The sequence below is a fragment of the Cetorhinus maximus genome, chromosome 31 (assembly GCF_964194155.1).
Source record: "Cetorhinus maximus chromosome 31, sCetMax3.hap1.1, whole genome shotgun sequence".
In the NCBI taxonomy this organism is placed as follows: Eukaryota; Metazoa; Chordata; class Chondrichthyes; order Lamniformes; family Cetorhinidae; genus Cetorhinus; species Cetorhinus maximus.
Window position 1 is genome coordinate 18,255,835 of NC_135909.1, and position 20,271 is coordinate 18,276,105.

The window sequence follows — 20,271 nt, forward strand, 5'->3', positions numbered from 1 at the left end:
TATGATAGCCTGCTCTCTAGTTGGTTCCTCAATGTCTTGGTCCATAAAACCATCACATACACACTCCAGGAAATCCTCCTCCACAGCATTATTGCTGTGTGTTTTGTCCAATCTGTATGTAGATTAAAATTACAGTTGTATCCTTATTGCATGCATCTCTAATTTCCTGCTTAATGCCTTCCCTTACATCTCCATTACTGTTTGGAGGCCTATAGACAACCCCCACCAACGTTTTCTGCCCCTTGGTGTTTCTTATCTCCAGCCAAACAGATTCCTCATCATGATTTTCTAAGCCAATATCCTTCCTCACTATTGCATTGATTTCCTCCAATACTAACAGTGCCACCCCACCTCCTTTCCCTATTGGTCTGCCCTTCCTAAATATTCAATACCCCTGGATGTTCAGTTTGCATCCTTGATCACCCTGTAGCCATGTTTTCATAATTGCAACTATATCATAACCGTTTATATCTATTTGCACCGTTAATTCATCTACCTTATTACAAATGTTACACACATTAAGATATGATGCCTTTCAACTTTTCTTTAACTTTGTAACCATCTTCCCTTTATTTTGCACTATGACCCCATTTGTTTTTCACAATTTTTTTTCTGCCTTTCACTTTTGATTCTTACTTTTCTGCCTTTTGTTTCTATCCTCGTTTCCCCTTCCTCTGTCTCCCTACTCAGGTTCCCATCCCCCTGCCATTCCAGTTTAAACCCTCCCCAACCGCACTAGCAAACACTTTCCTCCACCACCACCACCACCCCACCCCCAACCCCTCCACTCCCATCACCCCCCCACCTCCAACCCCTCCAATCCCACCACCGCCCCACCCCCAACCTCTCCACCCCTGAGGACATTGGCTTCGGTTCTGCCCAGATGCAACCTGTCCTGTTTGTACTGGTCCCACTTTCCCCAGAAGCGGTCCCAATGTCCCAGGAATCTGAATCCCTCCTCCCAACACCATTTCTTCAGCCATGTATCTATCTGATATATCCTGTTATTTCTACTCTCGCTAGCACGTGACACTGGTAATAATCCTGAGATTACTACCTTTGATGTCCTACTTTTTAGTTCACATCCTAACTCCCTCTATTCAGCTTGTAGGAGCTCATTGTTTTATTTTTTACCTATGTTGTTGGTACCAATATGCACCATGACCACTGGCTGTTCACACCGCCCGCCACCCCCCTTCACAATTCCCTGCAGCTCTCTGGGACATCCTTGATCCTGGCACCAGGGATGCAACAGACCATCCTGGAGTCTATTTTGTGGGCCACAGCAACGCCTGTCTGTTCCCCTTACTATTGAATCCCCTATCACTATAGCCCGGCCACTCTCCTTCCTCCCCTCTTTTGCAGCAGAGCCACCCGTGATGCCATGGACTTCTGCTGCTTTCCCCTGAGATGTTGCCTCCCCCAGCAGTATCCAAAACGGTATATATGTTAGAGAGGGGGACGGCCACAGGGGACTCCTGTACTACTTGCCTCCCTCTACTCTGCCTGGTGGTCACCCATTCCCTTTCTGCCTGTTCAGTCTTTACCTGCAGTGTGACCGCCTCACTGAATGTGCTGTCCCCGATAGCATCACAGATGCTCCAAGGTGAATCCACCCGCAGCTCCAGCTCCGAAATGCAGTTAGCCAGTAGCTGCAGCTGGACGCACTTCCTGCACACATGCTCACCAGGGTCACTGGAAGTGTCCATGAATTCCCACATAGCACAGGAGGAGCATATCGCGGGTGTGAGCTCTGCTGCCATGAGTTCCCTTTAAATTAAGCTTGTTAGTTACTCCCTTTTAAAGAATACTAAATACACTAGGGTCCTTATTCCACTCCTACTACAGTCCAAAGTCCTCACATTATTTTGTTTAAACTGATGGACTGCAACAGTTTAATTAATAGAATAAGTAGAAGTACTTACCTGACCTACTTACTGCGTCATATTTTGAATCGTAATGTTACTTTGAACTCCACCGACTGGAGGCCCTGAGGGTCCGCCTCTCCTCTCCGGACTTGGCCTCCGTCAGAGGGAGAGAATGAAACTCCCGCTCACTCACATGCACCGCTAACTGACAGGTGCACAATGAGTCCCAAACACTATCACAGTCAGACACAGAACGACATCAACAATCACTTTTAGTCCCAGAGCCTGACAAGCACAGAATGAATCCCAGACTCTCTCACTGTAGCACGGCCTTACAAACAGTGAATGAATCCCAAACTCATGCACAGTATCAGAGTAAATCCCACACTGGCACACATTATCAGGGACTCTCTGCTACAGATGGAATCCCGCTTTCACGTATAGTCTCTCTCTGTGGAGAACGGACCCTCGCAAAACAATCAGGCGACACTCCCCGATGTATAGTAAAACACTGAGGAACTGGGGCTGGAGAGAGTCTTTGTAAAATGTATTTCCTGACTAAAGTAAATGGGCTGATGACGGGGTGGGAGGAGGAGTGAGGGCGAGAAATCACAATCTGATTGGCCTGTTTCCATATCCAAACCTGAAATTATATACTTAGAGGCTGGTTTAGCCTTTAAACTGTCCATTCAGAGTCACCTTTTCCCAATCCTTCATTAGCATAGATCGGGGAGACTGTCTATTTAATCGGCGTTCGGAAGGGGTTTGGTTTATTTCTGTGTCTGAAACTGAAGATGGTTGATGAGAAGAAACCAGCTCCCAAGAAGGGAGCCAAGAAAGCCTTAAAGAAGCCGGTAGCAAAGGGCGGCAAGAAGCGGCGAAAGTCGAGGAAGGAGAGTTACTCCTGTCCATTTTCTGAACAGATTCACCAGTCAGAGTTACAAGGACTATTAATACAATCTGCTCGACAATCCGCCTTTTTAGACTCTGTGAGGAACCGCCCCGAACAGTAATTGGCTGCAGCCTTACGCCCAGGCAGTTGCGTCCAAAATCGAACCAATGAATTAATTCCTGGCAACTCAGGTCCTCATTGGTCGAGTTGTTTTTAATTGCCCGTTTCAAAAATTCCGCCTTTTTTTGCAGCCGTTTCCCGTCTCGACAATAGACTTCGTTCTTCCCTTTTTTGAAAATTATAAACACCATTTTTCACTCTCACTGACTATTTCCTAACCCCAATGAAATTCCAGTTCATGTAACCTGCCCCGGCAATTTGTAAACCCCGCATCATCCTGGTGAATCTGCTCATTTTTGGACAGAAACACCAGTCTGTTGTTTGAATTGTGTAAAGTCAGTGCTGAATTTCCCAGGCAATAACTGAATTGTTAATATAATAATAATTGAACAATGCTCCATACAGCACAACCAACCTTTAAAATCGCCGCTCGCTTAGAAGGCTGGAATGGGTAATCAAATAGAAACGGTGCTGGGGGCATCAGACCCCGTCCCATTGCCCTCATTCTGGGCTGTTCATTCCGATAAAGAGCGGGAACGGGAGCGGCTCGAAGCTCCCCCTGTTCCCGGTCTGAGTCTTGACGGACATCCGTGCGAATATTGGGATTAGGAGGAGGCCACTCAGCCCATCCAGCCTGCTCCGCCATTCAGTGAGATCATGGCTGATCTGAGTGTAACCTCAACTCCACTGACGGATTGAACGGCTGATGTCAGAGGAACCGCCGGGTCCTGTCATTACTACCTGACTTATTATTCATCCAGAACAAAACCTTTCGGAAATCTGAAGCAGTGGAGAGACTTTTCACTGTCAGTACAGAATGTGCCATCCGGGTAAATAAACAACGAGCAAATTGAGATTCTCAGTACATTCCCCGTCAGAACAAATCAGGCACTAACATTCCCGATCACAGCCCATCCCAGCTCCCGCTCCCAGGTCTCTGCTCTCTCTGTGAGGCGGTGGGTGGCTCTGAAAAGAGCCTTTGTTGTGTGTTCGGTAGAAAGGGTCGAATTGTTTAGCCGCCGAACCCATAGAGAGTGCGGCCCTGGCGTTTCAGAGCGTACACCACATCCATGGCAGTGACCGTCTTGCGCTTGGCGTGTTCAGTGTAGGTGACCGCATCCCTGATCACATTCTCCAAGAAAACCTTCAGCACCCCGCGAGTCTCCTCATAGATCAAACCCGAGATCCGCTTGACACCGCCACGGCGAGCCAGGCGGCGGATTGCTGGTTTGGTGATGCCCTGGATATTATCACGAAGCACTTTGCGGTGCCGCTTTGCTCCGCCTTTCCCCAGTCCTTTCCCTCCTTTCCCTCTGCCAGACATGATGATTCTTCACTCAGTTCGCTGCTAAATATGTGAGACGAGCTGTTGCGTTTCCTCTTTTATGCAGCCCGCCCCGACCTGACTGAGAAACGGGACAGAGAGTGAGAGGCGGGACGGGGAGGAGATTGAGTGACAGACAGAACAGAGGAATGTCTTTGATAATCCAGCTCCGCCTCCTCCCTGCCAGAAACGACTTTGTTTTTAAATTCTCGACAATGGAAGTTAACACAGCGCTCGGCACAAAGTTTATAGATTGGAGCTTCATGTTCAACGGTTTTAGAGACCCGCAGCTTTTAAATAAAGAGCTTTACAAATAAAATTCAGTAATATTCCCGCCCAAGTACAAACACTATATCCTGTCAAATCCGCCTGTTTCCACTTCACTCCCAGCTTCTGTTCTATCCCCACACACCTCCCCTCCAGGCGGGTTGAGCAGTTTACCGACACCTCACTCCAGCTGAATTAGACAAACTCATGTGTTGGGCTTTGAGTTGTAACGCGGGGTTTCTCCGCCCGGGTAACTGTCTTACACACTCTCACCCTGAATCTGTGAAAAGGAAACGAGCAGAAACTGACAGAGCAGCTGAACAAATCCCCAGTTACAATGGGGCACGGACACCGCTCTGTTTTATTGCAGATTGGGGGAGGGGCTGGGTATAGTGCATGTCAGTGACATACCGGGAATTTTCAATTGAATAAAAATCATTTCAGTGTGAAACCTGCTCCCAGGGCCGGGACAGGGACATTTGATTCGGGGATCAGCTCTTTCCTGAGAGACGTGGGCGGCTCTGAGAAGAGCCTTTGTGTTCAGAGGTTTACAATTTGCTCGGCTGGTTTCATTTCTTTCCTGGCGCTGCTTTCTTAGCCTTTGCTGCTTTCACTTTGGGCTTGGCCTTCGATTTATCCACTTTTTTTAAAGCCTTTCCGCCCGTGAGCTTCTTGGGGGGAGATTTTTTCTTCAGCGCTGCTTTCTTCACCGCCTTTTTTGGAGTTGCCGCCTTCTTGCTGCTTGTTTTCTTGACTGTTGCTTTCTTCGCTGGGGATTTCTTGGCTGCTACTTTCCTGACTGGAGATTTCTTAGCTGCTGGTTTCTTTGTTTTCACCTTCTTGGTCGCTGGTTTCTTCGCTAAAGATTTCTTGGCTGTTGGTTTCTTCTCCTTTCCCACTTTCCCCTGGGATTCCTTCTTAGGGATTTTGAAGGAGCCGGAGGCGCCCTGTCCCTTTACCTGCACCAGGGAGCCGCTCTCCACCTTCCTCCTGATACTGAGCCTGATCTGGGAGCCGAGCTTCCCCACATCGACACCGCTGCCAGACAAAGCTTTCTTTATCGCGGCCAGGGACATCCCCTTGCGATCGCTGCAACCCGCCACAATCTTGAGGATCTGTTCGCCTATCTTGGGACCGGCTGCCTTCGATCGGGAAGCCGCCTTCTTCTTCTTGGGAGATTTGACTTGAGCGGCAGCGGCTGGAGGAGCCGTTTCGGCGGCTGCAGTATCAGTCATATCCGAGACTGTGTGTAAAATCTCTCTGACAGTCAGAACTGGATCAGAAATGAAACCAGTGCCGGCGGCTCAGAGCAACTTAAACACAGGGAGCGGACGGGGCAGAGACAACCTGCTGTCAGTTCCCGGCTCCTCCAGCCTCTCTGTGTTTCTCTCTCCTCATAAACTCCCCAATTCCACTTCAAATTGGACATTTCAGATTCCCACACTCGCTTCCTTCTGTTAACAGAATCCGAATGTTTGTTGTCGAGAAAGTTCCATCCGAATTAAAGGCAACAATTTCGATTTAAACCCGTTTCTTTGCTGCTTTGATCGCGCACTCTCAGCCGAGCGCTGACTTCTTCTCTGTGTTTCCACTGAAATCTTGAAATTAACGAAATATTTCCCTTAAATTCTCTCTTCAGGGCTGAGCAGGGGAGCAGCGCGATCTTATGACAGGGAAATCTTGTGATTTTATACAAGAAGGACTCGGAAATCTGGCGCTGAGGTCGGACACACAAACACAGTGACATTAGTCTAACCCGCCCGCCCCTTTAACACACTCTCGCTGATACAATGTTCACATCTACAAATTGACAGGACAAACTGTGTCTCAGATTTACAGCTCCCAGGCCAGGTTTTCCTCTCCTCTCGGCCTGTGCCGTGGATTCTCGGGGATTAGTTGTGGTTTCCCAGCTCAGTAACTGTTAAACCCTCTGAGACCGGAGCTGCTCACAGTGTCTGTTCCCCAGATTCAGGAGGCTGCAGCCAAGCACAGGGTTAACCCGTAACTGGTTTAAATTATTGTCTTGTTCACAAGCATACTTATTTTTGATCATTTGAAGATACAGATTGTGTGCACTCAGCCACTAAACAACAGTACCTCTCCTTCATATGTAATTCAATAGAGAGGGGCTGAAGGGATAGACAGAGACAGAGTGAGTGAGGGCGGTGAGATTCAGGCGACCAGACAATACATCCATCAGTTGCAGAAATCCCTGTAAATTATGATTCCATCCATAAAATTTCTCCTGGAAAGACAGAAGCTGCAACCTCAGTTCTCACTGATACTGTAGCAGAGACACATTATTAATCCCACACTCAGGAACAGTGCTGTGTTTTGACAGAAGAGCTAGGGAGAGGAGGCATAAACTTAATGTTCCTGCCCCACGGAACTCATTTCTCGTTATCTTGACTCCCTTCTCTCTCCCCTTGTCCAGTCCCTTCCCACCTACATCCGTGATTCCTCTGACACCTTACGTCATATCAACAATTTCCAGTTCCCTGGCCCCAACCACTTCCTCTTCACCATGGATGTCCAATCCCTCTACACCTCCATCCCCCACCAGGATGGTCTGAGGGCCCTTAGCTTCTTCCTTGAACAGAGGCCCCAACAATCCCCATCCACCACTACTCTCTTCCGTCTGGCTGAACTTGTTCTCACACTGAACAATTTCTCCTTTAACTCCTCTCACTTCCTCCAAGTAAAAGGTGTGGCTATGGGTACCCGCATGGGCCCCAGCTATGCCTGTCTCTTTATGGGGTATGTGGAACATTCCTTGTTCCAGTCCTACTCCGGCCCCCTCCCACAACTCTTTCTCCGGTACATCGATGATTACTTCGGTGCTGCTTCATGCTCTCGTCGGGACCTGGAAAAATTTATTAATTTTGCTTCCAATCTCCACCCCTCCATCATCTTCACATGGTCCATCTCTGACACTTCTCTTCCCTTCCTTGACCTCTCTGTCTCAATTTCTGATGATAGACTGTCCACCAATATCCATTACAAGCCTACCGACTCCCACAGCTACCTCGACTACAGCTCCTCACACCCCGTTTCCTGTAAAGACTCCATCCCATTCTCTCAGTTCCTTCGCCTCCGTTGCATCTGTTCTGATGACGCTACCTTCAAAAACAGCTCCTCTGACATGTCCTCCTTCTTCCTTAACTGAGGTTTTCCATCCACGGTCGTTGACAGGGCCCTCAACCGTGTCCGGCCCATATCCCGCGCATCCTCCCTCACACCTTCTCCTCCTTCCCAGAAACATGATAGGGTCCCCCTTGTCCTCACTTATCACCCCACCAGCCTCCGCATTCAAAGGATCATCCTCCGCCATTTCCGCCAACTCCAGCATGATGCCACCACCAAACACATCTTCCCTTCACCCCCCTTGACGGCATTCCATAGGGATCGTTCCCTCCGGGACACCCTGGTCCACTCCTCCATCACCCCCTACTCCTCAACCCCCACTTATGGCACCTCCCCATGCCCACGCAGAAGATGCAACACCTGCCCCTTCACTTCCTCTCTCCTCACCGTCCAAGGGCCCAAACACTCCTTTCAAGTGAAGCAGCATTTCACTTGCATTTCCCCTAACTTAGTCTACTGCATTCGTTGCTCCCAATGCGGTCTCCTCTACATTGGAGAGACCAAACGCAAACTGGGCGACCGTTTTGCGGAACACCTGCGGTCTGTCCGCAAGAAAGACCCAAACCTCCCTGTCGCTTGCCATTTTAACACTCCACCCTGTTCTCTTGCCCACATGTCTGTCCTTGGCTTGCTGCATTGTTCCAGTGAAGCCCAACGCAAACTGGAGGAACAGCACCTCATCTTCCGACTAGGCACTTTACAGCCTTCTGGGCTGAATATTGAATTCAACAACTTTAGATCTTAAACTCCCCCTCCCCCCATCCCCACCCCGTTTCTTTTCCCCCCCCACCCGCCTTTTTTTTCTATAATTTATATAGATTCTTCTTTCCCCACCTATTTCCATTATTTTTAAATCTAAAACTAAAACCTTTAGTCTTTCCACCCCACCCCCACTAGAGCTGTACTTTGAATATCCTGTCTTGCATTCTTAATTAGCACTTTTCTCAGACAAAGACCGCCACCTTCAACACCTCTTTGACCCTTTTGTCTCTGACATCTTTTGATTATCTGCTCACACCACACCCTCAATGTGTCTCTTCCCCCCCACCCACCTTAAACCAATTTATATTTCTCCCTTGTTGAAACTATGCTTCAGTTCTGCTGAAGGGCCATGAGGGCTCGAAACGTTGACTGATTTCTTCTCCGCCGATGCTGCCAGACTTGCTGAGTTTTTCCAAGTAATTCTGTTTTTATTTTGTTTTGGATTTCCAGCATCCGCAGTAGCTTTTAGCTTTTTGTTTATAAACTTAATGTTCCCGTTCTAAAAATTGTGCAGGGTCAGAGGGCCCGAAAATCTTTAGATCTTTGTAGGTGACAGGACATTTTGAGAGAGTAGTTAGGAAAGCAGATGGGATCCTTGATTTCATCAACAGAGATGCTGAGCATAAAAGCAGGAACGTTATGTTTAACCTTTATAAAGCTTTGTTTAGGCTGCAACTAGAATAATGCGCCTATTTCTGGTCACCACACTTTTGGAAGGATGTGAGTGTCTTTGAGATGGTGCAAAGGAGATTTACTAGAATAGTTCCAGGCATGAGGGGTTATAGCTGCAAGGTTGGTTGGAGAATCTGAAGCCGCTCTACTTGAAGAAAACGAAATTGAGGGGAGGTCTGAGAGAGGTGTACAAGATTATAATAGGATTAGATCAGGTGAACAAAGGAAAACTGTTCCCATGAGCTGAGGGTAGAAGGATTAATGGATACGGATTTAAAATTTAAGACAAGATGTGCAGGGGGGATGTGTGCTAGAACTTTGTTACTCTCCAGGTAATGACCTGGATCTTGATCCCTATGGGCATTGTGGAAATGGAGATTTCAAACGGAAATTGTGTGGGCGCCTATGGGAAATAAAGTCGCAGGGATAGAGCAGGAGAATAGGACTGACTGGATTATTCTACAGACAGTCAGTATGGACTGGATGGGCCGAATGACCTCCTTCTGAGTAGTAATGTCTCCATGACTCTGTGGCTGTATGGCTCGATGACAGTGTCAGTGAGTGAGAAACAATGGCCCATGTTTAACCCTCTCTTCCCTGTTGTACTCCCTGCAGCTCAGGGCCGTTGGATATTACTCCCAGCGAGTGTTTCACTTGGATCAGATGAATCTGGAAAGTTCCTGTCTGATATTAACTCATTCACGGTCCCAGCAAACACCCCGACTCCCGGGCTCCTCCAGTGATTCTGCAGGATTGCTTTGTGAAGACTGGCCCCTGAATACCAAACAGTCTGCACAGAAAGATCCCAGAATGAGTTTCTTGCCGGGGCAAGTCCCAGTTGTCGTTGTTTCCTCCCCATAAGCTCCAGGTCTTTTGCTGAATCTCGGATAAAAGTGAATTGGAGAACATTTCCAAACAAAATAGTTTCACGCAATGTTGTAGAATTCTGCGCATGCGTCATTCCGACCCGTCACCAGAGCGGAACGGGGTGGTGGTGGTGGGGGGGGGGGGGTGATGCGGTGAGCGGAAGAGCGCATGCGCGCTGCTCTCCCATTGTTCGACCTGGGACAGGAAGAGCCGCCAATGGAGAGACCCCGGTCTTGGGGGAAGGGAACAAACAGCAGCCTCCTGGGAGGAGGGAGACAGAATGGCAAGAAGCTGTTATTGAGAATCATTGCAGCTTTCTCCCCATAAAGCAGCAGTGAATATTCCTGATTGAGTTCCCGCTCCCCCGGTTTGTTGGTATTGGACAGTGAGGAGTGGGAACAGAGCCGGACAGTCAGGATGTGGGGAGTCAGACAAAGAGCAGCTATTGCAGGCACCAGGTGAGAAGTAGGACGGGCACGTTTTAAACAGCGGCCGGTTGGTTTCGGTGCCAGTTTTATGAGTGGAGATGATCGAGAGGGAGTCTAGAGTTCCAGGCAAATGAACTTATGAACAGAAGGAATAAAGAGCAGGATGAGGCCATTCGGCCCATCGAGCCTGCTCCGTCATTCAGTAACGTCTTGGTTGATCTGATTGTAACCTCCACCTCACATTCCTGCCTACCCTCGATAACCTTTCACCCTCTTGCTTATCACGAATCTATGTAGCTCTGCTTTAAAAACATTCAGAGACTCCGCTTCCGCCGCCTTTTGAGGGAGAGAGTTCTAAAGACTCACTACCCTCTGAGAGAAAAAAATCTCCTCATCTCTGTATTCAATGGGCGATCCCTTATTTTTAAACAGTGACCCCGACTTCTAGATTCTCCTCCAAGAGGAAAAATCCTCTCCACATCCACCCTGTCGAGACCCATCAGGACCCGCTCAGGATAATGTTATGGAGGCGCGGGATCAAATCCCACCACAGCTGCTGGTGACATTTAGTTTTTTAATAATCTTGAAACTCCCATCGATAAAAACCCATCTGGTTAACTCACTCTTCTGCTCTGTTTGATTGAATATACATTTCTGGGACTTGGGCTCAGTGCCCGTCAAAATTACTGTGTTGTTGGTGATTGTGGAACTGATGTCTCTGCTCTCTGTGAGTGATACTGTACTTACTGTGTGAGAATGAGCTGGCTGCACTCCTCCTTGTGTCACGGAACCACTCCATTTATTCTGCTGCTTTCAAGTATTTGCCTGTCGGAAGAAAAGAGTATTTATAATAACTCAAGCAGAGGGGAGGTAGCAAATACAAAATAGACTAAAATATTTTTTCAATTAATAGTCATTACGAAAAACCAGAACAAAAAGCAGCAACTCAGTAGGATCTGGCCTGAAGGGCAATTAGGAATCGACAAATAGATTCTTGCCTGGTAAGTGGCTCCCACATCCTGTGAACAAATAAAAACATAAATGTATTCTCAGTGGGGCGGGGACTAGTAATTTGACCTGTGCAGGACCCTCTGCTCTGTCACTCAGTCCCATTCATAGAGCAGTGGATTGTTTCTGGAGGGCAGGAAATTGTTGTAAAGTGGTCCAAGTCCTTGGTCTGCAGTAGCTGGGTGCTGCAGGACTGTAGTGGAATCAGACACTGACTCCATTTGTTCGGAGAGGGAGAGAGAGGGAACACAAACCTCCAAACAACTCATCCACCCGGCCTTCAAGCACAACAAGCCCCACATGTGGCAGAGACTGCAGATCAGACTGTCACTGGATTAGTAATCCAGGGACCCAGGGCAATGCCTCCGGCGACCCTGGTTCCAATCCTACCACAGCAGATGGTGGAATTTGAATTCAATATAAATCTGGAATTAAAAGCTTAATGATGACCATGAAACCATTGTTGTAAGAACCCACCTGGTTCACTAATGCCCTTTAGGGAAGTAAATCTGCCGTCCTTACCTGGTCTGGCCGACATGTGACTCTAGACCTACCTCAATTTGATTAACACTCAAATACCCCTGAACAAGGGCAACTAGGGATATGCAATAAGCCAGCGAAGCCCACATGAATGTTTTTTTTTAAATCACGCATTGGACATCTTATCTATTTCAGAACCCACTTAACAGGAGTGAAAGCAAATCATCCTCTATCCCGAAGGCCTGAATAATAATAAGAATACCAGAGACATTCAGAGACAGAATTAATCCCACTTCCCCTGGCAGCAATGGGGTCTGATAGATACAGAATGATTCTCATGCTGACATTCAGCACCACTGACTGAAACAGAATTATTCCCACCCCCACAAACAGTACCAAACATTGACCCATAAAGAAGGAATCTCACTCTCACAAACTGTTCCAGAGACTGAGACACAGAATGAATGCTACACTCACAAACACCATCTGTGATGGACATATACAGAACAAATCTCCCTCATGTTTCATAACAGAGTTCTCGGAATGTATTGCACAATCACATTGACTACTAGAGGGTAACAAATGCATTCGAGAAATGATGATTGTAGTCCAGTAGTAGCTTAACCAGATTTTCACACAAGAAGGGGGAACATCTGAACACAACATGGAACACATTAACATGACGGGGAAAATCAAGGCCCCCGGAAGAAATATTTACCCAACAGAAAACATCATCACTGAGCAACGGAGAACGTATTTACAGAACAGGGAAGAGAACATCTGTACACAGACAGAAACACGTTTACTTGACAGGGAAGCACTTACACGATGGTGAAGATCCCTCAACAGCAGAGAGCATAGTTACACCACAGGGAGCACAGTTACACAACAGAGGGCACAGTTACACAACAGAGAGCACAGTTACACAATAGAGGGATTTTTCCGACCCAAATTTTAACTGGGATAGTTTTAGTGTGCAAGGTAGGGAGGGAGCAAAATTCTTAAATTGCATGCAGGAGAACTTGTTTAGCCAGTGCGTGGAAAGCTCACCAATGGAGGGGGCAGTTCAGGACCTAATATTCGGAAATCAGCTCAGGCAGGTGGTAGGCATATCAGTAGGGGAGTATTTTGGAGATAGTGACCATAACTCAGTTAGATTTAGGAAAGTTATAGAAAAGGATAAGTTTGGACGGTGAAGTGCAGAGGGGAACTTAAGAATGAAATTAGGAAAGCTAAGAGAGTGCATGAGAAAGCATTGGTGGTTAGAATAAAGGAAAACCCAAAGGATTTCTTTTAACATATAAAGATTTAGAGAATAACTAGGGAAAGAGTAGGGCCTATTCCTGATCATAGAGGTAATCTGTGTGTGGACCTGGGAGACGTAGGTACAATCCTCAATGAATACTTTGTGTCAGTCTGCACAATGGAAAAGTACGATGCAGATATAGACATTTGGGTGGAGGAATGTGAAATCGGAGGTACGAATGGGCTTAGCAGCCTTAAAATTGGATAAATCCCGTGCCTGGATGGGATGTATCCCAGGCTGTTGAGAGAGGAAAGGGAAGAGATATCAAGGGCCCTGACAGTAATTTTAAAATCCTCTCTGGCCACAGGTGAGTTGCTAGGGGACTGGAGGACTGTTAACGTTGTCTCATTATTGAAAAAGGGAGGAAGGGATAGACCAGCAAATTACAGGACATTCTGTTTAACCTCGGTGGTGGGGAGGAATTCTGAGGGACAGAATATATCTGCACTTGGAGAGACACGGATTAAGCAGGGATAGTAAACATGGATTTGTTAAGGGATGGTCGTGTTTGACAAATTTGATCGAATTTTTTGAGGAGGTAACCAGGAGTGTTGATGAGGGTATGCATTTGGTGTGGACTACATGGACTTTAGCAAGGCTTTTGATAAAGTCCTTCATGGCCGACTGGTCAAGAAAGTAAGAGCCCATGGGATCCAAGACAAAGTGACATGTTGGATCCAAAATTTACTGAGAGGCAGGAAGCAGAGGGTGATGGTAGAGGGATATTTCTGTGACTGAAGGCCGGTTTCCAGTGGGGTTCCACAAGATTCGGCGTTGGGGCTCTTGCTGTTTGTGGTGTACATGAATGATTTGGACTTAAATGTAGGGGATATGATCAAGAATTTTGCAGCTTACACGAGAATTGGTAGGGTGGTAAATACTGAGGAGGATAGCCGTAAACTGCAGGAGGAGATCAATGGACCGGTCAGGTGCAGAGCAGTGTCAATTGGAAGTCAACCCGGAAAAGTGTGAGGTAATACCCTTGGGTGTGGGGTGGGGGTGGGGGGGGTGGGGTTGCTAACAAGGCAAGGAATTAAACTATGAATGGTAGGACCCTGGAAAGTACTGAAGCTGAGAGGGACCTTGGAGTGCATACTCACAAATCCCTGAAGGTAGCATGGCAGGTATATAAGGCGGTTAGAAGGCATATGGGATGTTGGCTTAATTAGCTGAGGCATAGAACACAAGAGCAGGGAGGTTATGTTAGAACTGTATAAAACGCTGGTTAGGCCACAACTGGATTACTGCATGTAGTTCTGGTCACCACATTATAGGAAGGGTGATGACTACACTGGAGAGGATGCAGAGGAGATTTACCAGGGTGATGCCTGGGCTGGAGGGTCTAAGCTATGAGGAAACATTGGATAAGCTGGGGTTGTTTTCCTTGGAACAGTGAAGGTTGAGAGGAGACCTGATAGAGGTGTATAAGATTATGAAGGGAATAGGCAGGGTGGATATAAAAGCACTACTTTTTTTTCCCATGAGTAGAGGGGTCAAAAACCAGGTGGCATTGATATAAGGTAAGAGATAAAAGGATAGGAGGGGAATAGAGAAGATGTATTTTCAGAAAGAGGGTGGTGGGAGTCTGGAACTCAATGCAGGCAAGGGTGGTTGAGTCAGAAACTCTGGTAACATTTAAGAAGTATTTACGTTTTCAGTTATGTTGCCATAGCCCCCAAGGCTTTGGGCCAAGTGCTGGGAAATGAGATTAGTCAGACCTTTGATGACAGGCGAGGACACGATGGGAAGAATGGCCTCCTTCTGTGCTATAGACCTTTATGAATCACTGAGTGCACAGCTATATAACAGAGAACACAATTACATAACAGAGAGCACTGTTACACAACAGAAAGCACAGTTAAACAACAGGGGGCAGTTACACAATAGAAGGTGCAGTTACACAACATAGAGCATAATTAAACGACAGAGAACAGAATTAGACTACAGAGAGCACGGTTATACACAACAGAGAGCACAGTTAGACCATAAGACCATAAGACATAGGAGCAGAAATTAGGCCATTCGCCCCTTGGAGTCTGCTCCGCCATTCAATCATGGCTGATAAGTTTCTCAACCCCATTTTTCCACCTTCTCCCCGTAACCTTTGATCCCCTTACCAACCAAGAACCTATCTATCTCGGTCTTCAATACAATCAATGACCTGGCCTCCACAGCATTCTGTGGCAATGAATTCCATAGATTCTCCACTCTCTGGCTAAAGAAGTTTCTCCTCATCTCTGTTCTGAAAGTTACTTTACTCTGAGGCTGTGCTCTCGGGTCCTAGTCCCTCCTACCAATGGAAACATCTTCCGCACGTCCACTCTACCCAGGCCTTTCAGTATTCTGTAAGTTTCAATCAGATCCTCCCTCATCCTTCTAAACTCCATCGAGTATAGACCCAGAGTCCTCAAACGTTCCTCATATGTTAAGCCTTTCATTCCTGGGATCATTCTCGTGAACATCCTCTGGACCCTCTCCAGGGCCAGCACATCCTTCCTGAGATTCGGGTCCCAAAATTGCTCACAGTATTCTAAATGTGGTCTGACCAGAGCCTTATAAACCCTCAGCAGCACATCCCTGCTTTTATGTTCTAGTCCTCTCTAAATAAATGCCAACATTGCATTTGCCTTCCTAACAACTGACTCAACCTGCAAGTTAACGTTAAGAGAATCCTGGACTAGGACTCCCAAGTTCCTTTGCACTCCAGAATTCTGAATTCTCTCCCCATTTAGAAAATAGTCTATGCCTCTATTCTTCCTACCAAAGTGCATGACCTCACACTTCCCCACGTTGTATTCTATCTGCCACTTCTTTGCCCATTCTCCTAACCTGTCCAAATCCTTCTGCAGGCTCGCCGCCTCCTCAATACTACCTATCCCTCCACCTATCTTTGTATCATCTGCAAACTTAGCCAGAATGCCCTCAGTTCCTTCATCTAAATCATTAATGCATAAAGTGAAAAGTTGTGGCCCCAACACTGACTCCTGCGGAACTCCACTAGTTACTGGTCGCCATCCTGAGAAGGACCCCCTTATCCCCACTCTCTGTCTCCTGCCAGACAGCCAATCTTCTATCCATGCTAGTACCTTGCCTCTAACACCATGGGCTCTTATCTTACTGAGCAGCCTCCTGTGCGGCACCTTGACAAAGGCCTTCTGGACGTCCAAGTAGATAAAATCCATTGGCTATCCTTTGTCTAAGCTACTCGTTACCTCCTCAAAGAATTCTAACACATTTGTCAGGCATGGTCTTCCCATTGATAAAACCATGCTGACTTTGCTCTATTTTACCATGCACTTCAAAGTATTCTGAAATTTCATCCTCAATAATGGACTCTAAAATCTTACCAACGACCGAGGTCAAGCTAATCTGCCTGTAATTTCCCGTCTTTTGCCTCACTCCCTTCTTAAATAGGGGGGTTACATTAGCGATTTTCCAGTCCTCTGGGACCCTCCCTGACTCCAGTGATTCCTGAAAGATCACCACTAACTCCTCCACTATCTCTTCAGCTATCTCCTTCAGAACTCTGGGGTGTAATCCATCTAGTCCAGGTGATTTATCCACCTTCAGACCTTTCAGTTTTCCTAGCACTTCTCCTTGGTAATGGCCACCATACTCACCTCTGCCCCCCCGACTCTCTTGAACTTTCGGGAGGTTACTCGTGTCTTCCACCGTGAAGACTGATGCAAAGTACATATTCAGTTCCTCCGCCATTTATTTGTTCCCCACTACTACTTCTCCAGCGTCATTTTCCAGCCGCCCAATGTGTACTTTTGCCTCTCTCTTACCCTTTATATATCTAAAAACCCTCTTGCAATCTTCTTTTATATTACTGGCTAGTTTACCCTCATATTTAATCTTCTCCCTCCTTATTTCTTTTTTAGTTGTCCTCTGTTTGTCTTTGTAGGCTTCCCAATCTCCTGGTTTCCCACTGCTCTTCGCCGCATTGTATGCTTTCTCTTTAGCTTTTATGCTGTGCCTGACTTACCTTGTCAGTCATGGTTGCCTCGTCCTCCCTTTAGTGTGCTTCTTCTTCCTAGGGATGAATTTTTGCTGTGTCTCCCAAATTACTCACAGAAACTCCTGCCATTGCTGTTCCACTGCCTTTCCTGCGAGGCTCATCTCCCAGTCAATTGTGGCCAGCTCCTCCCTCATGCGTCTATAGTTGCCTTTATTCAACTGTAATACCGTAATACCTGATACCAGCTTTTTCCTCTCAAATTGCAGGGTAAATTCTATCATATTATGGTCACTTCCTCCTCAGGGTTCCTTCACCTTAAGCTACCTTATCAAATCTGCCTCATTATACATCAATAAATCTAGAATTGCCTGTTCCCTAGTGGGCACAACTACAAGCTGCTCCAAAAAGCCATCTCGGAGACATCCCACAAATTCCTTTTCTTGGGATCCACTACCAACCTGATTTTCCCTGTCTACCTGCATATTGAAATCCCCCATGATCACTGTAACCTTGCCTTTCTTACACGCCTTTTCTATCTCCTGGTGTATCTTGTGTTCCACATCCTGACTACTGTTCGGAGGCCTGCACATAACTCCCATTATGTTTCCTTTTTTTACCTTTGTGGTTCCTCAACTCTACCCACACAGATTCTACATCATCTGACCCTACGTCGTTTCTTGCTATCGGTTTAATTTCATTTCTTACTAACAAAGCAACCCCACCCCCTCTGCCAACCTGCCTACCTTTTCAAGAGGATGTATATCCTTGGATATTTAGCTCCCAGTCATGATCCCCTTGCAGCCATGTCTCCCTGATGCCCACCACATCATATCTGCCAATTTCAATCTGTGCCACAAGCTGATTTACCTTATTTCGTATACTGCATGCATTCAGATACAACACCTTCAGTCCTGTATTTCCCATCCCCCTTCTCATTGTCGTCCCTTTATCTGATGTGCTTGAAATTAGATTCCTAGCCCGTTCCAAACACTCTGTCCTATTTTGTGTTCTGGAGACTTTAATAGCCTCTCCTGGACTCTCCTTTCTTTTCAGTTTGTTCATAATTTTCCATGAAGTTGAATCCAACCCCCACACGCTAACCTGCTGCTTTGTTTCCCATTAGTCATACTTCCTGGAGTTTTCCCCTTCCCTTCCCCCCCACTTTCTATTTTAAAGTCCTGTTGACCACCCTATTTACCCTTTTCGCTAGAACATTGGTCCCAGGTCGGTTCAGGTGGAGACCGTCCCAATGGTACAGATCCCTCCTGTTCCAATACTGATGCCAGTGCCCCACGAAATGGAACCCCTCTTTCCCGCACCACTCCTTTAGCCACGTGTTTACTTCCCTTATTCTTGCATCCCTATGACAATTTGCACGTGGCTCGGGTAGTAATCCAGAGATTATAACCCTTGAGGACCTGTTCTTTAATTTAGTTCCTAGTTCCAGATAATCCCCAAACAGGTCCTCTTTCCTCGTCTTACCTATGCTATTTGTCCCGACGTGGACCACAACAACTGGATTCTCCTCCTCCCTCTCCAATATCCTTTCAAGCCGGTCAGAGATGACCCTCACACTGGCACTGGGCAGGCAACATACCATGCGGGTCTCTCGATCCTGCTTACAAAGGATGCTATCAATTCACCTAATTATAGAATCCCCTACAACGACCACTTGTCTTTTTGCTCCGCCCTCTTGAATGGCCTCCTGTGCCACGGTTCCATGGTCAGCAGGCTCATCCTCCCTACAGCCTTGCTCCTCATCCACACAGGGAGCGAGTACTTTTTTTTTGAAAAATATACTTTATTAATAAAATGTCTGGAAGAACATTCCAAACCATTTCAAAATCACCATCACATAAGTACAATCAGATTCAATTTTTACACATGTATCACAAGGTACATCATTACAATCAATGAATATTACAAACTTTCAATCTGGTTAATGCAGACAATCAGACAATGGTATTGGAGTCATCAACATACATCATGTTGCACTCTGAGGTGCTTCAATACTTTTATAATACATTAAGTATTCACTGCATACATTCATTTTGAGCTGAACAGCCTGAGGGGCTCTCAACAGTTCCTAGTCCGTCGATGCACTGTGGCAGAAAGGGCTTTCCCCATTGCTCCTTTGCGGCAGCTGCCCCAAGCTTTATTGCATCCCTCAGCACGTAGTCCTGGACCTTGGAATGTGCCAGTCTGCAACACTCGGTCAGGGACAACTCTTTGCGCTGGAAGACCAACAAGTTTTGGGCAGACTAAATAGCGTCTTTCACCAAGTTGATGATCCTCCAGCTGCAGCTGATATTTGTCTCGGTGTGCGTCCCTGGGAACAGCCCGTAAAGCACAGAGTCCTATGTCACAGAACTGCTCGGGATGCACCTTGACAGACACCACTGCATCTCTCTCCAGACCTTCTTTCTAAAGTCACAATCCGCAAGGAGGTGAACAACGGTCTCTTCCCCACCACAGCCACCTCGAGGGCAACGTGCAGAGGGGGTGAGACTCCTGGTGTGTAGGAAGGATCTGACGGGGAGGGCCTTTCTCACCACCAGCCAAGCTACGTCTTGGTGTTTGTTGGAAAGTTCTGGTGATGAGGCATTCTGCCAAATGACTTTGACAGTCTGCTCGGGGAACCATCCCACAGGATCCACCCTCTCCTTTTCCCGCAGGGCCTCTAAGATGTTACGTGCCGACCACTGCATGATAGACTTGTGGTCAAAGGTGTTTCTCTGCATAAATTTTTTACGAGGGCCAGGTGGTGCAGCACGGTCCAACTACTTGGAGCGTTCCGCGGCAGCATGGCCAGACCCATCCTTCGCAACACCGGGAGCAGGTAGAACCTCAGCACGTAGTGACACTTGGTGTTTGCGTACCGAGGGTCTACGCACAGCTTGATGCAGCCACACACAAAGGTGGCCATCAGTATGAGGGCAATAAAAGCAAAAAAACTGCGGATGCTGGAAATCCAAAACAAAAAGAAAAATACCAGGAAAAACTCAGCAGGTCTGGCAGCATCTGTGGGGAGGAGTACGAGGGCGATGTTGGGCACATTTTTCCCCCTTTATCTAAAGGCTTGTACATCGCATCCCTGCGGACACGATCCATTTTCGACCTCCAGATAAAGGAAAAGATGGCTCAGGTGATCGCCATCGCGCAGGAGTCTGGA

At 47.0% G+C, this 20,271-nt stretch overlaps 3 protein-coding genes across 3 annotated transcripts in view; 1 reads left to right on the top strand and 2 right to left on the bottom strand.

The window, feature by feature from the left end:
- Positions 1–20,271, bottom strand: part of LOC144670280 (histone H2B 1.1-like) — a 495,251-nt gene that overhangs the window by 417,009 nt on the left and 57,971 nt on the right. The window lies entirely within an intron of this gene.
- The window catches only part of LOC144670308 (histone H2B-like), a 518,579-nt gene that overhangs the window by 248,425 nt on the left and 249,883 nt on the right, over positions 1–20,271 (top strand). The gene's annotated exons all lie outside the window — the stretch shown is intronic.
- Positions 5,041–5,706, bottom strand: LOC144670279 (histone H1-like). The gene has a single exon (XM_078532767.1). It carries the CDS (start codon positions 5,704–5,706, stop codon positions 5,041–5,043), a length of 666 nt encoding a protein of 221 aa, XP_078388893.1.